This window comes from Mesoplodon mirus (assembly GCF_964341445.2).
Source record: "Mesoplodon mirus genome assembly, chromosome: 10".
Taxonomy (NCBI): Eukaryota; Metazoa; Chordata; class Mammalia; order Artiodactyla; family Ziphiidae; genus Mesoplodon; species Mesoplodon mirus.
The window spans coordinates 31029919-31048680 of NC_138986.1; the positions used below are offsets into that span (position 1 = coordinate 31029919).

Sequence of the window (18762 nt, forward strand, 5' to 3'; positions counted from 1 at the left end):
TCCAGGCTGATTTGCTTTCCCCCACAGCAGCAGGTGTTACCTGGAGTTGATGAACATGAGAACTAAGATATTCTCCTGTATGAGATGTAAGGCCCCCTCTTGGGGCCCTAGCTGAACCAAGGCCCCCCCACCGCCACCCCCAAGCTCGGTCAGGGGCTTCTTTCCCACTCAGGTTCACACTGCCAATAATGAAACTGAGTTTGGTGCAAGCAAGACAGGCTTTTATTCAATGGCCAGAGAATGGAGAAGGAGAGCTCATGCTCTAAAGGCACCGTCTCCTCTAAGGGAGGGGAGTAAGGGAATTTTAAGGGTCAGACAGGTCATCAAGGCACTAGGAAAGGGGTGGAGATTTCCAGGGGAACCCCAGGCATGCGTGGTCTCCCACACTCCTTTGCACACGGCACCAATTGTGCAAGCAGAGTACAAATCCCCCTGTTGGGCGAAGACCTTAGCATGGGGATGATGCAAAGGTAACTCTTAGACTCCTCCAGTTTTCATCTGCACAGGTGTGGTCCTGTGGTCAAGTCAGGGCCAGGTTTGGAGCAGCTGACTGCTGTGTATCTCTCAAAGCATGTATCTCTCCTAGTACAGCTGCAAAGCACCTCTGCCCAACACCAGGTACTTTTGAAACAAACACAGAGATGTGTCAGGGGAAGTGTCTTTCAGCTTTCAGGGGTTGGTATGGAAACACAGAGATAAATCAAGGCAAGGAAAGTGGTGACATTTAGCCTACTTTGTCCACCATCTTGGATCAAGCCAGTTGATCCAAGCAGCCTGTGGCAGCCTGTTGATAAAACACAACTAGCCTGTATAGTTAAAAAAACAGTTTTTGCTCCTGGGGCCTGGGCTACATCGCATGGATGACACTCCCACGCACCTTCACCTTTGCCATTGAATGTTTATGACAGCAGCTTGTTACTGGAGAAACGCTGTGTGCTTTATGGAGAGGTTTTCGTTTGACACGTCAAAACTCTGAAGAGTTCCTTGTTTCGTTTTCAGTTCACCAGACATCATACTTTCCACAGGATGTAGTCAATGAAACAACTGTGAATGACCCTTGAAAGGCATTCTTGATCTTTTGTTTATTATTATTTTTTAAAATCTGCATTGTGCACTAGAAACATATCTATAGATGAACTCTTGTTAAAAAATATCCCATTGAAAATTCCATATGGCACTTAAAAACTAGGGATGCAAAGAATAATTAATTTCAGTGTGATTGTCCTCCAGCTGCATTTCTGTAACCTGTGATTCCCTGGCTATCTTAAATGGATATTTTGCTAGGATCATCTCATTGGTTTTTATTCACCTGGGCATTTTTTAAATTGAGCAACTACTATGTGCCAGGCATTGTGCTAGAAACAGAGGATATAAAGATTATTTCTGTTCTCAGTGACAGATGACTTTGCAGACAAGACAATAAATGAAAGGAATATATCAATTTAAGAAGCATGCTAAATCCCAAATGAGAGTTACGTGAAATAAAATTCATATTTATGGCAAGACAGGAAAAATTTAAACATAAAAATTCTTTTCTACCCTTTGGCCTCCCCTCTCCCCCCACTGTGCATTGTGTATCTGCATTATGCATTTACCAAACCTTCCCCTTCAGCAGGAATACCTGCTCAACCATAAACAGCAACATTCTCCTAGCATCAACAAGACAAGTCCTTAGAAGATAACATTCCTTCTTAATCTTGTAAAGGATCATATGACCCACCATCATGGCACTTAAATCTGGATTATGTAAACTGTCAATAATACATCATTTAATGTACAGCCATCTGTCTAAAAAAACTTATATGAACTGTGTCTTGACTTCTAACAGGCAAAACAGTTCTCATAGCTTTCTGAGATGCTCTTCCCGGGTTATAATCCTCAAATTTGGCTCCAATAAAATTTTCCAATTCTTTCTTAAATTGACTAATTTTCTTTGACGGTTACAACCACTGGGAGGAAAGAAATCCCACAGTATAGAGTTGCACTCCTGGTGAAAGAGCACATTCAACATCACTCAATATATATCTCATCAAAGTTATAGCTTTTGGAGATAAGCTCAAAGGATACAGTCTTAGCAAATTTAACAGAAGATCACAGGCTGGGAAAAGTATAGATGATGCAGCTTCTTGGGACTTCTCATTTTCCTTATATGGTTTGTGGTAATGTGTTCTCTTTAGGAGACAATCCTGCCAGGTCCCTCCCTGGAAGCCCCAAGTAGAAGCCAACAATCCCCTTATACCTATAACCACATCACCTTAAAATCATTTTATTTCCTTTTACGGTTGCAGGTTGCCTTTAGCAAGCCATGTATTTAGACCTAGCATGGGGTGGGGGTGCGGGGCGGTGGCGGAAGAGAGGGGTTGGGGACAATCTCTTAGTAGGTCTCGATGCCATCTAGCAACACTGTGCCCAGGTTATGGAACATGGGCAGTTGGGTGCAACTACGTAAGAATGTCTAGCCTTGAGGGCATGTGCTATTTATAATCTCCAAAGTCTAGGAGGGTATGATCCCATGATCGATCCCTTAGCGGGACAGAGACGAGGTTTCAAAAGGACATGTGCATTGGGCTAGAACTTAAGAGGTTGATAAGGAAGTACCAAGGGTGCAGGCATCCCATCTGTCCTGTTCCCCAATTTATCTCTAATGCCTAATTCCTTGACACAGAGTAAGCACAGCTTTGACATTTATTGTCAATCTTGACCTAATTGAATCTAATCTAGTTGCAGTGTCTTAAAGTGTGCTTTAAGTTAAAAAGTGGCGTTATCTTAAAAACAAACAAGTACACAAATAAAAGCCCCAGAGATCTACCAGCCTGTTTCTGTTTTGACCTTAATAAAAGTAACTCTTCAGAAGAATGAAATTGTGTCAAGGTATAGAATAGTTTATGATTGAGAATTTTGAGATTTTTTTAAATTGTGAAAATTTGAGCAATGAGATCTACTCATTGGACTGAGAAAATTTTGTTCTCATTTATTTAAATTTGTTTCAAGTTTTTATTAGCTTATAAACGTTCAGTTCTGAGACCTGTTTTTTTTGTTTTTTTTTTTTGCAGTACGCGGGCCTCTCACTGTTGTGGCCTCTCCCGCCGCAGAGCACAGGCTCTGGATGCGCAGGCTCAGCGGCCATGGCTCACGGGCCCAGCCGCCCGAGGCATGTGGGATCTTCCCGGACCAGGGCACGAACCCACGTCCCCTGCATCGGCAGGTGGACTCCCAACCACTGCGCCACCAGGGAAGCCCCTGAGACGTGTTTTGCTTCCTTTAAACCCAGCGCAATGCCATCTAAGTGTAGGCATAAACGATTTTTGATAGTGAAAAATACCTAGACATGATGGGGCAAAATTATCAAGAGATGTAAAAATCTCATTTCCTGGATGTTTATTGAATTGTTTTGTATCTCTATTCTGTGAAAGCCAAAGTCTATTCTGAGTTCTGAATTTCTGATATATAATGAAATTGGATATGAGTTTTTAAAGTAATGTGTTATTTTTATTAAAATCTCCAAATTGCCCCTTGAATTGAGGATTTGAGTGAAAGTATGAAGTTAAATTTAAAACAACCACGTTGGGGTAGGATTACATTGCTTCCTTTTGCCATCCCATGGGTATAATACCTATTCCAGAGATTCTTTCATTTCTAGTACACTAAAACGTATTTCATACCTCTATGGTTTCTGGTACAGATATGATTTCTAGCAAATATCTTTTTTCTTCACTCATTATTTATCTATCACAGAAAGGATAAATGCAAAAATTTTATGTTGAAAAAAATCTATGGAAGTTACAAGGTGGAGACTTTCCTCCTGGTTTCAGACCATTTGAAATACTGGAAAGATATTTATATATGCTTGTCACTCATTGTTACCTAGAAGTACGACTAAATGTAATTAAAATACCGCAAACAAGGATATAGGTCACAAATCAGAAATGGTTAACTCTGTGAACCTGAAATGAACTTCGGATCTTCTTTCCTCCTCCTGACAACACAGCTGGAGTTAATTGTCTACAACCCTTGTACTCAGCACTAATCCCTGGAGAAACACCCCGCCCTTCCTGACCCCACCCTCCAAACACACATCCACATCCAGGCAGGAAAGCAGCCAAGATTCTGTATATACAACTTTTATTTGTAAATTCACATTTCTTAGCTTAGAGACACTTATTCTATAGAAGTTTTTTTTTTTTTTTTTCCCTACCTTACAATATTTAGACTGGCCAAAAAATCAGGGAAAATGCCCTTGGACTATAGCCATGATAAAATTTAACTTGGTGCTTATGAAAGCACCCACACACCAAATTCCTGTGATAGGCTTCAGCGTGAAGTATAATCACATTTAGTTTCCAAGTTCAAACAACAGTTTCAATTGCAGATAAACATGTACCCACAGATCCCGGCTGGACAGTTATTGCAGCTAATGGCAGAAAATAGTCAAGGGGGAGTGGCCATAGCCTATCCTGGAGGACTCAGTGGTTCAGCTCTATCCCGGTGGGGTCTTATCTCCTTAAACAGGACCAACCAGGCCAACTGGCATAACCATGCTCTGCATATCTCTTTACCCTGCTGGAACCTGAACATTCGCCTTCTTCCCCCTAAGGTTTGCCCTCTTTTCTCTGATTCTTGGAAATATTTTTAGGTTTCACCTGATTTTTTGCTCTGCCATGAATAAACTAACCAGGTAGAAAATTATGTATGAGAGTTACTTACCTCATTTAAGAAGTACTGACTGGAGGTATGGCAGCAAAATTAGGGATAAATAAAGGTTTTGCTGTGCATTTGAAAAGGAAAGAATAGCCTTTATTGAAAAAAGTAGGATACATACATTTCCATATATGATCATGTGAATTTACCATTCAAACTGGGGACTAGTCACATGTCTTAAGTAGATGAAAGAGTGCAAGAAAGGGTCTCTTTCAAGACGAGAAAAGCAAAAGCACATCGTATAAGAGCAACTGAAAGCTAAGTAGGAACAGATGTGGATGCCTTTTCCTTTAAAGAATCAGCACAGAATTTATAGTCTGACATTTCCTTTAAGAACGGGAGATTAACAAAGTAAGAAAAATGAAATAGTTGTATATTGTAAGTTGGTCACAGTGACACTTGTAGAAAATATCAGAAGTACCAGTAAATGGAAAAATGCCCCAAATGTATCCACCCAAGGGAGGCTAGAATGCCATTTTTTCACCTATTCACCTGCAGAGCTCCAATTCATCCTTCAAGTCCTAGCCCAATCATTACCACCTCTGGGAAGCCACTGCTGATACTGCCAAGCAGCACCCAGTGCCTGCTTTGTACTCCCTGGCACCCTGCCCACGGCTCCATTATAACATTTACCATCTCTTAGGGATCATTTACACTTCTGCTGCCTCCTCTCTCTCACCAAGACTGGAAGGATTGTAACTTGCTTTTCTCTGTATTCTTGCTGTCTGGCAAAGGAGAAAGGCATCTATCCATTTAATTAAGATCTGCTAAGATGCTCTATGTAGAGGCAACTGTGTCTGCATGTGTTTTGAAAAATATATAAAAATCAATGAGACACTTCTATAAAGAAGTAGATATCCTTCTGCTAAGTGCAGATAAAAATCTTCATTATTATATATAAAACAAACATAGGAAGATTCTGAAAGGTGGAGAGGAGAAGGCAGACAGGCTAGGGATCTCGGGACCCAAGGAACAACACTGTAATGAGTTCTGCTGGGTTTTCTTTTAGTTCATATATGCCAGACTTGTTGCTGAAGAAGTCAGCAACCTTGAAATGTCAACGAGTACAGACAAAAAGAAGTCCCAAGAAAGGCCTGCTATCTCACCAGCCAAAGGACCAGAAGAGGAGTGGCCTAGCAAGGGAGAAAACAATAACTGCTCCACTCCAACTACACACCACATAAAAGACCATGATCCCACCCATGCCAGCAAAGACAGTGGTTTGCCAGGTTCTGAAAAGGTGCCCCAAGTCCTCTGCCAGGATAGCATCAGAGGAGACTGAGTAGGAACCTGGTAATTTCATTCCCACCTAGTGATAAAGTTTTCCCTGCCACCCCTGTCCACAACATCAGTGGAGACCACAAGGGGGAAGTAACAAGGTGCCCTGCACATCTCAGCCAGGGAAGCATCAATGGAGACCCAGTGGGAAGCTGAATTCTCACCCTGCCTAGTAACAAGGGTCCCCTCTTACCCCATGTCAATAGAGGCTGAGTAAGGAACCTGGCAATAATGAGACAGTGCCCACAATTCCCCTGCTAGGGTGATGACAGAGAAAGTCAGCTAAAACAGAAAGTTTAAATAAGATCCATAGTTTCATACATAATCCCTAAAATATCCAGGTTTCAGTTGAAAATCATTCACTACAACAAGAACCAGAAAAATCTTCTTGAATGAAAAAAGACAATAGATGCGAACACAAAGATGACACGTGTAGGAATTATCTGACAAGGATTTTACAACAGCCATCATAAAAATCTTCAATAAGCAATTATGAATATGTCTGAAACAAATGCAAAAATGGAAAGTCTCAGCAAAGAGATAAAATTTCTCAGCAAAGAAATAAAAGCTACAAAGAAGAATTAAATGGAAATTTTAGAAATAAAAAAACACAATAGCTGAAATATAAAAACCAGTGGATGGGCTCAACAGCAGAATGGATTAGACAGAGGAGAGAATCCGTGAACTTGAAGACAGACAGAGCAATAGAAATTACCCAATCTGAACAACAGAGAAAAAAACAGACTGGGGGAAAAAAATGTACAGAACCTTAGGGATCTGTGGGACTAAAACCAGTGAGACTTTCTAAATTAGTAAATAATTTTCAGATGCAAATTGTATTATCTAAATTAGGTCTTTGTGGCCCCTATGCTTTTGAAGAACAAGTATCATATGAAGGACAAATACAGATCTTTGTTGTATTAATATAGCGCTTATATCAGACCCAAGTAGCCTAAAAGTGAATGTAGCTTTTGAAAGTCCACAGGTTGGTACTAAAGGTATAGTCTATAAAGCAGAGAAATCAAGTTCATTTACCATGACTACCGAGAAGATATAAAATGATGGTAACACATTCTCTTCAAATCAATGGAACTTCAAAATGAACAGCTCAGAACAGTATAGCTCTGCTGCTGGTAGCATCATTTTTTGTGCACAGAGGAAAACATTCCTACTCTCTGGATGAAAAATGCCACCTTGCATGAGTTGACAAGCTCTGTGAAGCTTCACTAAGACAAGACACACTTTTAACAGTCTAAAATAACCATTTTGGGAGTTATTTTCAACCTATGTTAAATACCAGTGAGAAGGATGGGAATATTTTTCTTCTTTGGTACAAATGTTAAGTAAAATTTTATAAAAAGATGTACTCAATACAGGTCTTCCCTCAAAGTTTAACTTGAAAGAATCATTAAATCTGAAGACGCCCAGTCACAGTTAAAAAAATAACACAAGATTACATACTTTGGCTTTTGAGGGGCTGTACAGAAAAGATAGAAACAGGGCCTCAAATATTTTTGCTTCCATTAACTTTGATGATTAAAATCAAAATTAACTCCAAGTTAAAAAGAATCCAGAATCACTTTTAAATTCTTGTGAAGAAATGAATGAAACATGGCCTATTCCAATCCTACTCATTAGTGTAGTGTTTGCCAGCATCACAGAAGTTTATTAATGATAGTAAGATTCAAACATCTGGTGTCCAGAGAATGTTCACAGCTACTTCTGCCCTTAAGAGAAGTAGAAGAGCAGTTTTAGGTATGGTCTGTCTTTATTCCCAAATCTGAACAATTCTTACACATTCAGACACGTGCGTGACTCAACAGGAACACTTTCCTACTGTTACGCGGAGGCCACAAGTTTCCCTGAGATAGTTGTGTATCACAAGAGGATTCCCAGTTCTAACTCTGGTCAACAGTCTCCAAACAATGCAATAGTGTAAATACAGGATATATAAAACAGAAGGTTCTTTCAAAAAGATTTACGGCGTGGTTTTGGAATAGAAAACATCAGCCTTCTTGCTTAAAGGTTGGCAAATGTGTTTTCAACATTAAAATGTCTGAAATTGGCTCTTTTCTTTCTTGATAGAAGCTGAGTCCAGTGATGTGTTCAACATCTGTGATTCGAGCTCTGTGTCGCCTCAACAACTCTTCAACCCATGAGGAATCATGCTTCCCATGCTATGAGGGTGGGAAAGGAAGACGAGTCACTGGAGAGCAGTCAATTAACCTTCCCTATGAACTTTTCATCTCCATTTTAATCAGCCGTGACACCTTGGGTCTTAAATGGCGGATACCACAAGAGTTGTTAGGTATAATCCCTGCTCTTGAGTAGCTCGCTATCTAATACGTACCATGCATGTTTGTTTAATAGATGTATCAAATTTGGGAAAAGTATATGTGGAACAGATGTTCCTCTATTACTTTGGTGCAAGAAACAGCAACAGTATGGAGTTTAAAAATGTTAGAAAACAGAAGCAACAGGCCATGTAGAAAGAATATGGAAATTAGCATAAAGAAACTTGGATTCAAGTCCTGTTTCTACCATTATCCTACCAGGTAAACTGAGGCAAGTTATTTAACATCTGAATCCTAATTCTCTTACCTGCACCCTCCTTACTGGGTTACTCTGAAGATCAAATGTAATGATGTGTGCAAATGCACTATACAAATGCTAGTTCTTATCCAAATCAGTTATCTATGTGGTTGCGATGAAGAAAGGACTAGGGGAAGTGGTAAAACGCACTTTCATTTCTGGTGAGGTAGTGAAGTTTTAGCTAATACGAGATCAAAAGAGAATTAAAGCCTTATGCTCTGGAACATGGAAGCAGAGATGGTAGCTAAGGCAGGTAATAGGGAATGGAAATCATACATCCATGTGTTGGTATACATATTTCTGAAAATGGCTACTGGAGAAAGTCAGATAAAGAGCATATCCACTGGTTGGTGTGCTATGATTATACTTTAAAGGCATACTTCAATAAAGGTCCATGTACCCTTAAGATATTATTAGTTGGAAATGGTAAATATAGACTTTTCACATAAAAAGGAACAGACCAATAATTTCTACTTTCCCATTAGCCTCCAATCATCCACTACCCAAAACTGCTGCTCCATTCAGTCTCCTCCTCTGCAGCAGTCCTCACTCTGGCTTTCAGGGGAATAGCCCTGACTCAATAGACTACTTGGCCGGTAGATATCTGCCATCTGTTCCAATATTTACAGGAATAAATAAAAAGTACACACAAGGGATCTGTTGTCTCAGGCCAATATCCAGCTAATCCTTAGTCACTATTTCTGTAAGTATGTGTGATACACCTTCAAATAATCCTCTTTCTGGTTCATGTTCAATATTTAGTGTCTTCTAATTACACTGCCATTATAGAATTTGTTAAATGCTTGTATTTAAGATATCGGTAAAATAGCTTTTGGAATGGTACAGATGGAAAAGGAACTCAATGCCTAATTCATGGCACTTAACATCATTGTGGTCAGTGAAATGTAAGCATAAGTCTATTGCTGCCTTTTGTTGCAGGGGAGGGCCCAGAATTCATACATGGATTTAATGGCTAAGCCATACGAAGTCACTAAGTTTTGACATTTTGATCTTACTGTTAGTGCTTTTAACAGACAAGAATGATCTTCTCTGAAGATATGTCATCTTAGAGGATCAAATTTAAAACCATCCTATAATTTTGAAGTACATGTATATACCAGTTATGTTAGATATGACACACACAAACATATTTATGTATCAGTGTTTAAGGTAAATTTAAAAAGGTTACTTACAGCACAGCTCTCACTGTTATCAGTCCTGTGAGGCAAAATGAAAGCCAAGGTATCTAGATTTTCACACTGTGAGGGAGTCTGAGATGTATCTTTACAACTTGTTAGCACAATGAAGAAGTGAGTTGGAATCAGGATTTCTTGATTACGGATGATTCTGCTGTTTCTGTAAAATATGGTAAGAAAGAAATAACTTTATTTCTTTAAGTTTAAGAAAGAAATAACTATCTTCCTCTTATTGAATATTTCACTCAAGTATATTGTTAATACAATACATCCCCCCAAAAATTCAGTCAAATAATTAAACATACTGTAAGAAGCTAGTTATCATAATACCTCAACATTTTCTGCCAGATGGAGAAAGAATAAGAATTAGAAGACAGCTAAACACAATCCACATAATGTGATTTTCTATAGAAATTTATTAAACTTTGGATTTTGGGGGGTAATTCTACATTAACAAACTGAAATTGAGACACTAAAGAGAAAAATGTCAATTTTGAATATGTACAACCAAGACTCTAAAGCATTACTGATAGTCTTTTATATTCTAGGCAGTTATGAACAGAGAGTGAAAGAGAACTGGTTTGGGACTTTTTTATTCTAGATCCTTCAGAGAACCTATGAATTCTCCTATGTTTTACCTGGATCTTCTTTCCTATCCCATAACTTTATGTTTTTTTTAATTGAAGCATACTCTCAAAGATGTCCCAAGTGACACTTTTACCTCACCTTAATTCTGCCATTTCCTTTGGTCTCAAAACTAGATTTGTTTGAAATTTAAAAAAAAAACAAACTAGATTTGTTTGGCTGGTATTTTAGCATCTTTCAAAATTTAAGGTACTGGTATCATTGTTTTAAAACATAATCGTATGTGGAACCATGATACATAAAATAGATGGAAACAGTGCTCTGGTTAAAGCTGTGAATGGGAAAGGTATAAGTTCTCTTCTTTACCCATTCTATTGCTGTCATCTCTGAGGCATTTACATGGGACCCTTATGCCTCAAGGGATATAGTAAAAAACAAAAAAAAGAAAAATGTAATTTTACAAACTAAAGTGGTCACAGTTATATGTGTGTAAAGAGTAATCCCTAAATCTGCCTGAGAGAGTGGTTCTCAGAAAGGGGCTGAATCTCAGTGGATGTTTCATTCTCTTTTTTTTTACAGTCTGAATAGCAAAATTGCTTCCAAAAATCTTGTAATTATTGTTTTAATAAAGATTAACTAGTCTCTAAAATGTTTTCCCATCTCCTTTATAAAAACAGCACCACTGATGGTTTCTCAAGAAGGTCACTGTATCATTCCCCTCCCGGCAGAGTTGGGTAAAAGCTGTGATATTAGACCAGAGGCAATCCTGGGGCACTACCGCTTTATAAGCCTTCTGCTTCCTTGACTCAGGATGCCTCCAGCCACACTATATCATTCTTCATCTTCTAATTGGCAGTATGCAAGTTAAGACAGTATCTTAACAATAGCCACACAGAGAGATTTTCAACACTGATGTTATTTTCTTAACAAAGGCAGAGTTCAGTATTTAATATGAACTACAGAATTATTCATCTGAGCTGAGTGGGCGATAAACACTACTTTCATCTAAAAAATAGTTAACACTGAGCAAAACATCAAAATTAATCAGATATTTCAAGGGGCTTCCAGCGTAATCAGAAATGTCATGTACATAAATATGAACAGTATCAGATAGAAAAGGTTCTGCTGACTCAGCTGGATGGTAATCTCACTTGAGAGCTGTTTTTAAGAGTAAATGAAATACGTTCTTACTGTTTCAGAGTCTCTAAGGAATCATAATGTCCGTCATAATCAGAATCAAAGACGGGACCACTGACAACATTGAGACCATTTCTTTCTTCAGCATACCTTTGCAGTAGGGTGCCATGAAAGTAGTGCCATATAACTGAAACAAGAAGAAAGACAGTATAGTTTCAGAAGAACAAGGTGCCATGTTGTCATGTGAAATAAATCAACACCATGATTCAAAATTAGCGTTTGTCATAATTAGGGATAAAGTCAAGTTTGGCCAAGAATACACTGTTCAGCTTTGGCCCTTGGAAGGACTAACCAGCAAATGCTGAATTCAACTCTACTTCAGGCATCCTTAAACATGTGCATTATCATGAAGCTGTGATCACACATCATCATTAAGCATAAAAAAAAATCATGAACACAAACAAGGCAGGTTATTCAAATTTATTGTTAATATCTGAATTTTTTGAAATATTCAAAAGCATTCTAGAGGTAAATTAGAGTAAAACTTTCCTTGTATGCTCTATATTTTGAAATTCTATATGTCACAAAGTATAAATGTATATTTATTCTTATAAGAGTCAAGTATTACAATAATTAATAATGATGTAAAATCTATTCATTTTAAAATAAAAAACAATTATCAAGAACTTCCAAATAGTTAAATAGTACAATAGATTGAAATTTAGTATGTTAGTAGACCGTATTAGCTACATAACTTAGGAAGAACATTACATATTTTTTCCACCAGAAATGCTTGTAAACACTTAAGTACAAAGCATAATAATAACTATAGGAATATATCATAATTCTAATACTTGTAGAATTTTTTGTGTTCTGGTATTCTCAAAGTTAAACAAACCTATAAGAACATATCTGATGTTTAGTCATTTAATTTAGAGCATCAGTCTTATTACATATAAATCATACCTATAATTTAGGGAAATTCATTGAAATTATGAGATATAAGATTAAAAATTTTTACCTTGAAAACTCTGGTACATGGGCACTATATTAGTAGTAAGTAATGCTTCACAATATACTTGACTTGAACCTTTATTTAATTCTACAAAGAAAATAACAAAGTCAACTATTTCATTCTTCACAAATAACACTAGGAATTATACTTTCTCATGGGAGGCATTTAAAAACATCAGCTGAGTATCATCTTAAACTTGGAAAACTTTCCCAGGTACCGGGTCAAGGGGAAATGCAATGTGTTTGGTCAAGTCCCTTAAAAAAAAAAGCAAAATATTTGGATCTTTTCTTCTTCAAGATGAATTTATCAATGAAACAGAATCTTTAATATGAAGGTCCCAAATTAAACATATTCAAATTTTACCTCATTTGCCTTATTTCAACTAAAGTATATTGTGTTGACAATCTTCTTTCCTTAAACTCTCTCAGAGTGAAAAGAAAAAAGAGACTATCTGGCTTCAGAACAACACCTACTAACTAGAAAAAACATCACAGGATGTCTGCCTCAAAATGCTGTACAAGGCTTCTTTGTGTGCACTTTTGGCTTAGACCTGTCTATTTTTATAATGCAATAGCCAAGTTCTGACTTCAGAAGCTTGCTCTGGGGACTCGATTGGATATTGAGTGTATTTGAGCACCTAGAGGCTTCTGAGTTTTGCCTTTTTAGGACAGATTCAAATTGTCTTCTCATTAACATACAAGTCTGCCACTTGAAAACAGAACACTTAACTTCAAAAAAAGCCATTCCCTAGGGGCTTTGTATCAGTGAAAGAACAAGCACACTTAGGCTCTCCCTTTACCTAATTCTTTGACAAGTCACATTTTCCTTTTCAAACAACAAAATGGTATCTCCTTCCTAAGAATCCTGATGCATCCTTCTGACCTGAGTTTTCCCAAATTCTGTTTAAAAGAAACGCAGAAAAGTGAAGAATGTTCTACCTACAGTGCCTGCACTAAATCCATCACCCTCCAAACAAAAGTAAAAAGGTTTCCAAAACTCAAGTTTTAGACACTTGAAAATTTTCCCTAATAGTTCTATTTCCCATTCACAGTTTTCACCAATAAATAAACAAGACATACACTGCCCCATAAGAAAGAAAAGGAAATTCAAGAGAGAAAGAAGATAAGGGGAAGGGAAGGTCAAAGAGGAAGAGACTTACGTGGTGGGGAAAGGAACCCATAACTCAGTTTAGTGTTATTTTTATAAAACGAACATTTATGGACAGGTCTAAGAGGAATTCGGAGATCCTGGTAAAGACAATTGGAAAAGTCTTCTGTAGAGAAACTATCCTGAAGAACAAAATGAAAAGGACCATCAGGGATCAGGCATACGGAAGAAAAAGAGAGAGTTTTATAAATATTAAAGGTGAACCACAAGTTAAAATCATGGAGTTCTGGCTGTCGGTTCATGTCCTTCACCATTTTCCATTTTTCTACGAGAGTATTCATCTTGCTTCTAACCCAAGTGTAAGAACTCTTTACAATATTAGGGTATTAATCATATGTGTGCAAATATTTTCCTACTATGTTGTGCTAATTTTGTTTATAATGTTTTTGTCTACTCAGTTTCAAACTTTTGTGTAGTGAATTGCTGATTTTTAGAGATGAGACTCTTTCATATCCAACACAGCCACAACAGCAAAAGTAGTGGGGCTTAGGGGGTGGAGAAAAGCCACTGAACAGCAATTCGATATGAATATCTCAGGAGTAGTGATGACTCTGAATTTTTGCAGCTTTCATTATAGAAGAAAACTGAAAATTCAGAGTCCAAGAACACCATAATTAAGGTATTAAACAACAATAAATAGGATGGAGACCTACAAAACACTGGGTAAACTGCTATATACTACAAAGTCAAGTAAAATGTGTTTAAAGTGTTTGAAGATGTTCTTTAAAAATTAAAAATCAAATTAAGGTAAAAACATGTTAATACGTGAAATGTCTGTGTGTATTCAATATATCTATATATAGACACAGAAATTACACATATATACACGTCTCCCTATCTTTTTATTTAGCAGTCTTAGTGAGTAGTAACAAAAGCTCTGTTTTTAAAATCTAATGGCTATAGTCAACTAAGCTCTCTCAAATCCCCTTTCCATCCCTTAAGGGCATCCTATAGCTTGCCAGACATTTTCAGTTTTTGAAAATCTGGTCAGTCTAGTTTAAAACTTCACTTCCAGATAAGATCTAAATCTCATCTCCTCCTTCCATTCTCTTTCTTAAGGCCTATTTCCTTCATCATTTATCTTTCTACCACTGCACCCAAGGGACGAGAGTGAGGGGGAATGGTGGTCTTATTCTGGGATATTTTCCCCTACTTCTTTCAAGGCCAAACTCTTCTAGTCTGGGTGGTAGACAGGATCCCTGACCTTTCCCTGGTTTGGTCTGGGTGTCTTCCTATAGGTGGTATACACAGTGAGGTAACTGAGATTTAATGGCCTTCTCCATCACTGAGGACCCCCTAAGATTTGGGCAGCCAAGGGAAATCCTTGTACTTACACAGCTATGTATTTTGAGATAAACTGATTGTAAAACTGAGTTCATTAAATTAGAAATTAGAATCATCAAATATTAAAACTGAGAAAAAACAAAAGCAAGGGAGAAATCTTCACTGCACACCCTCATTTCACAGAAGAAGTTTGCTCTGGGTGTCAAAGTTACGTAGCTAGTTAGCAGCAGAGCTAGAACCAGAATCTAATTTTTCTGACTCTCAGTTCAGTGATCTTCTAATTTGGGAACTGATTACAGAGCCAAGATTGACAGTGAGAAACTATGCTTTCAATGTTTTGCTTAATGATAATATAAAATAACCACACAGAGATAAAGAGGTGACAAATACTTGCATTTCTGTCGATGGTGTAGGCTGTCCAAAGGGGCATCAGGATGTCATGGCTGTAACCACTCACAAACTGGTGCTGGTAAAGCAGACAGACAGTGCTGTTCTTCCAGAGAACTCTGGGTCTTCCATAAGGTAGAGTGCCACGCTTAATGGCCTTCTCTTGGGTCACAGGGGGAAAATGAAACCACCATTCAAATATACTTAGTGTGCATGATATGATAATACATAATGATACACTGATCTAATTCTTTCCTCTACTTAACCCTATTGAAAAATTATTTGTAACTATAAAATTAAACTAATCACAAACAGCAGAACTATAAACAATTTTTTAAAAAAGGAGTTCACTGCAGTTTTTGCCTATGAAGATTCTGAAAGATCAATGTAATACTAAGATATCACAAGATACTACATGAAATTGCTAGGAATTTCAGCAATTAGGACTTAAATTATATTACTAAAATACTTTAACATTGTCTTTATTACTTATTTTCCAGGATACACTACAGAAGGAAAATTTTCTGGATGATGTGTGTACCTGGAAAGCAAAAGTTCAAAACTGAGATTATGAGACTACACTGAATGAAACGACAATAGTATGTATACCGTTTACTGCCCCTTTTTCCAAGCATCAGATGCTTTTTTAGAGTTCTTTGTATACATCATTGAATTTAATTCTTATAGAGCCCTAAGAATTAAGGTTATATGCCCATTTTATAGATGAGAAGACAGCAATGTATAGAGAGTAAATGCTTTCTCCAGGGACATACGGTTCCTAAGCTCATATGCAAACCCATATCTACTCAGTTCCAAGGTGTCACTTTTCACCACAAAACTTTGCCACCTTGGGGCCATCAGAGATTTCTCTAATCTGAACACTTGCAGAGATTTTATATAGAGAAGTTCTACATGAATAGAACTTCATTCATATAAATGAATGCAGAACTTCATTCATTCTGCATATATGAATGCATAATTCACCTTTTTATTTCAGCAAGAAAAAGCTGTGAGCCAAGTAACTTAAGGATCAGAGACTGTGTCAAAGTGATGCTAAATATCCACATTTCATCAGCTGCCTGCATATTCGTAATTTTCATTCAAAAGTCATGAAGAAATAACTTTAGATAAATAAATCAATTTATACTCCCTTATAATTAACTAAGAATTAGGTAAGATAGAAAGCTAATGGGTATTTTAAATGGAAATCTGAGGATCTATTATTATAATATTGTATAAACCTATAAATATCTTCAAAATCTCAAAACACTCCACTAAGTTCATAAAGAGTGATTCAGCTTCCACTAATTGTATTACATGCTGTTTCCACTGTAAACACGCCTTCTTTCCTTATGACTAATAGTCTAGACTATCAAGCTAAGAAATCTCTCCGGTTCATCAGGTGGTCCTCCATTACTACCTTATTTTGTTGGTTATTCTCAAACAATGACCCGAAACTAATTCTGTGGTTCACATTGTTGAGAAAAAGCTTGCTTCCACATCCCAGGCTCAAGACTAAGCATGCCTTACCTTCTGCCATTGTCAGATTCAACTGTGTCCGAAAATCCACAATTGGCAAAATCTAAAAAATTGATACAATTTTTAAGGACTGAGAAACATGCTTTCATTTTGTAATAAATGAATTTTACAGGCTAAGTATTCCACCATAGAACAAAGATAAATTTAAAATCATTTTGTGCAAGTGAAAGTTATTTTTTTGAAGAAGAGATAAAAGAATAGGGATAACAGTTGCAAAAAGACAAAATTGTTAGCATAACATAACACAAGTCATTGAAAACAAGAATGTAATTGCTGCTTTATAATTCTTATCTCTATTCTAACAGTCTTTTTACAAGTCTAAATTAAACCTAAAGCAAAATGGAAAGCATAAGATGAGCTACTCAAATGTCTATTTTTAAGGACACTCTCGATTTTGTTCATAACTTGTCATATATTTTCATCTCCTTACAACAACTGTATATTAAGATAGGAGTAAAAAAGGAAAAGTGTCATAAATCCATTTCATGCCAAAAAATGACATTTTCCCTCTGAATTTAAAATAGGTTGGGGTGTATTTTAGAAAAGGAATATTGTGATTGGTTCATAAAAGACCTCTCTGCTACGATATCAGCACGGATTCTGGGATTCAGTACATTTCAGGACTCAGCTAGACCTCTCCCAGCCTGCAGCCAAATCAAGTCTCGACACAGGGGGATAAAAATAGAGCGAGAGTGCAAAAACCCAGAGCAGGAAAAATAAATAATAATAAGGTCAGCATGTGTCACTGGAATTGAAAATAAATATATTATTACTCCCACTCATAAATTTTAATTTAATCATTATGTATTTCTACAACATATGCTATGCAGAGGGTGTTAAAAAATCATATCCACAGGGCTAAACTTCTTGGGACTACTTACCGAGGGATCACACGAGCAATCAAGGCTCTCTCTGGGGGCTCTTGTGAAGGGGCACTGGACCAAGGAGCGGAATTCTTTGGGATGCTTTGGGGTATAAACAGGATTCTTTAGAAGGTGGTTAAGGCTTCCATGAGTTCCATTATTAGGAGCTGGTGTCAAATTCAGTAAATCTGCATAATTTCAAGAATGGTAAATAAAGATTTACTTAGAAATTTCAAAACTAAATAAATAGTAGACTTGCACTATGAATTTTATCTTTTAAAGCCAAATCTATTTAAGAGTCCTTAACTCTTTACCTAAAATAAAACTATAAATCTCTCTCTCTTAGGTTGTAGAGTATTTATGACCATGCTATTCTCAATGGAAATACTGATATGCATGCTGTACTTCTCTATAAAAATTTCTAAATTTTAATGTATACAACAAATATAGTTATCTCCTGTTGAATTCTTATTATATGCCAATCAGTATGCTAATATATTTTTCTTACTTAATCCTCAAAACAATTTAATAAGTTATTGTCAATATTTGGTAGATGAGTACAGGCAGACCTCGTTTCACTGTACTTCATTTTACTGCACTTCAGAGACACTGCATTTTTTACAAATTGGTTTGTGGCAACCCCACATTGTCAGATGACGGTTAGCATGTTTTAATAATAAAGTACTTTTTTTTTTTAAAGAATTTAATTAATTTATTTTTGGCTGCGTTAGGTCTTCATTGCTGCATGTGGGCTTTCTTCAGTTGCAGCAGGTGGGGCTACTCTTCTTTGAGGTGCACAGGCTTCTCATTGCGGTGGCTTCTCTTGTTGTGGAGCACAGGCTCTAGGCACGCAGGCTTCAGTAGTTGTGACACACAGGCTCAGTAGTTGTGGCTCATGGGCTGTAGAACACAGGCTCAGTAGTTGTGGTGCATGGGCTTAGTTGCTCTGCGGTATGTGGGATGTTCCCAGACCAGGACTCGAACCTGTGTCCCCTGAATTGGCAGGCAGACTCTTAACCAC

General features: G+C 37.2%; 1 protein-coding gene across 1 annotated transcript in view; it reads right to left on the reverse strand.

Moving 5' to 3' along the window:
- Window positions 1–4772: 4772 nt before the first annotated feature.
- Window positions 4773–18762, reverse strand: part of ENPP1 (ectonucleotide pyrophosphatase/phosphodiesterase 1) — a 66616-nt gene continuing 52626 nt past the window's right edge. Inside the window, exons 18-25 of the mRNA XM_082633444.1 lie at window positions 17760–17929; window positions 16870–16921; window positions 15347–15501; window positions 13661–13790; window positions 12508–12588; window positions 11541–11673; window positions 9762–9924; window positions 4773–8153 (exon numbers count right to left, since the gene is read on the reverse strand). Coding sequence (XP_082489570.1) covers window positions 7983–8153; window positions 9762–9924; window positions 11541–11673; window positions 12508–12588; window positions 13661–13790; window positions 15347–15501; window positions 16870–16921; window positions 17760–17929 — 1055 coding nt within the window. The 3' untranslated portion in view covers window positions 4773–7982. The remainder of the gene's footprint in view (window positions 8154–9761; window positions 9925–11540; window positions 11674–12507; window positions 12589–13660; window positions 13791–15346; window positions 15502–16869; window positions 16922–17759; window positions 17930–18762) is intronic.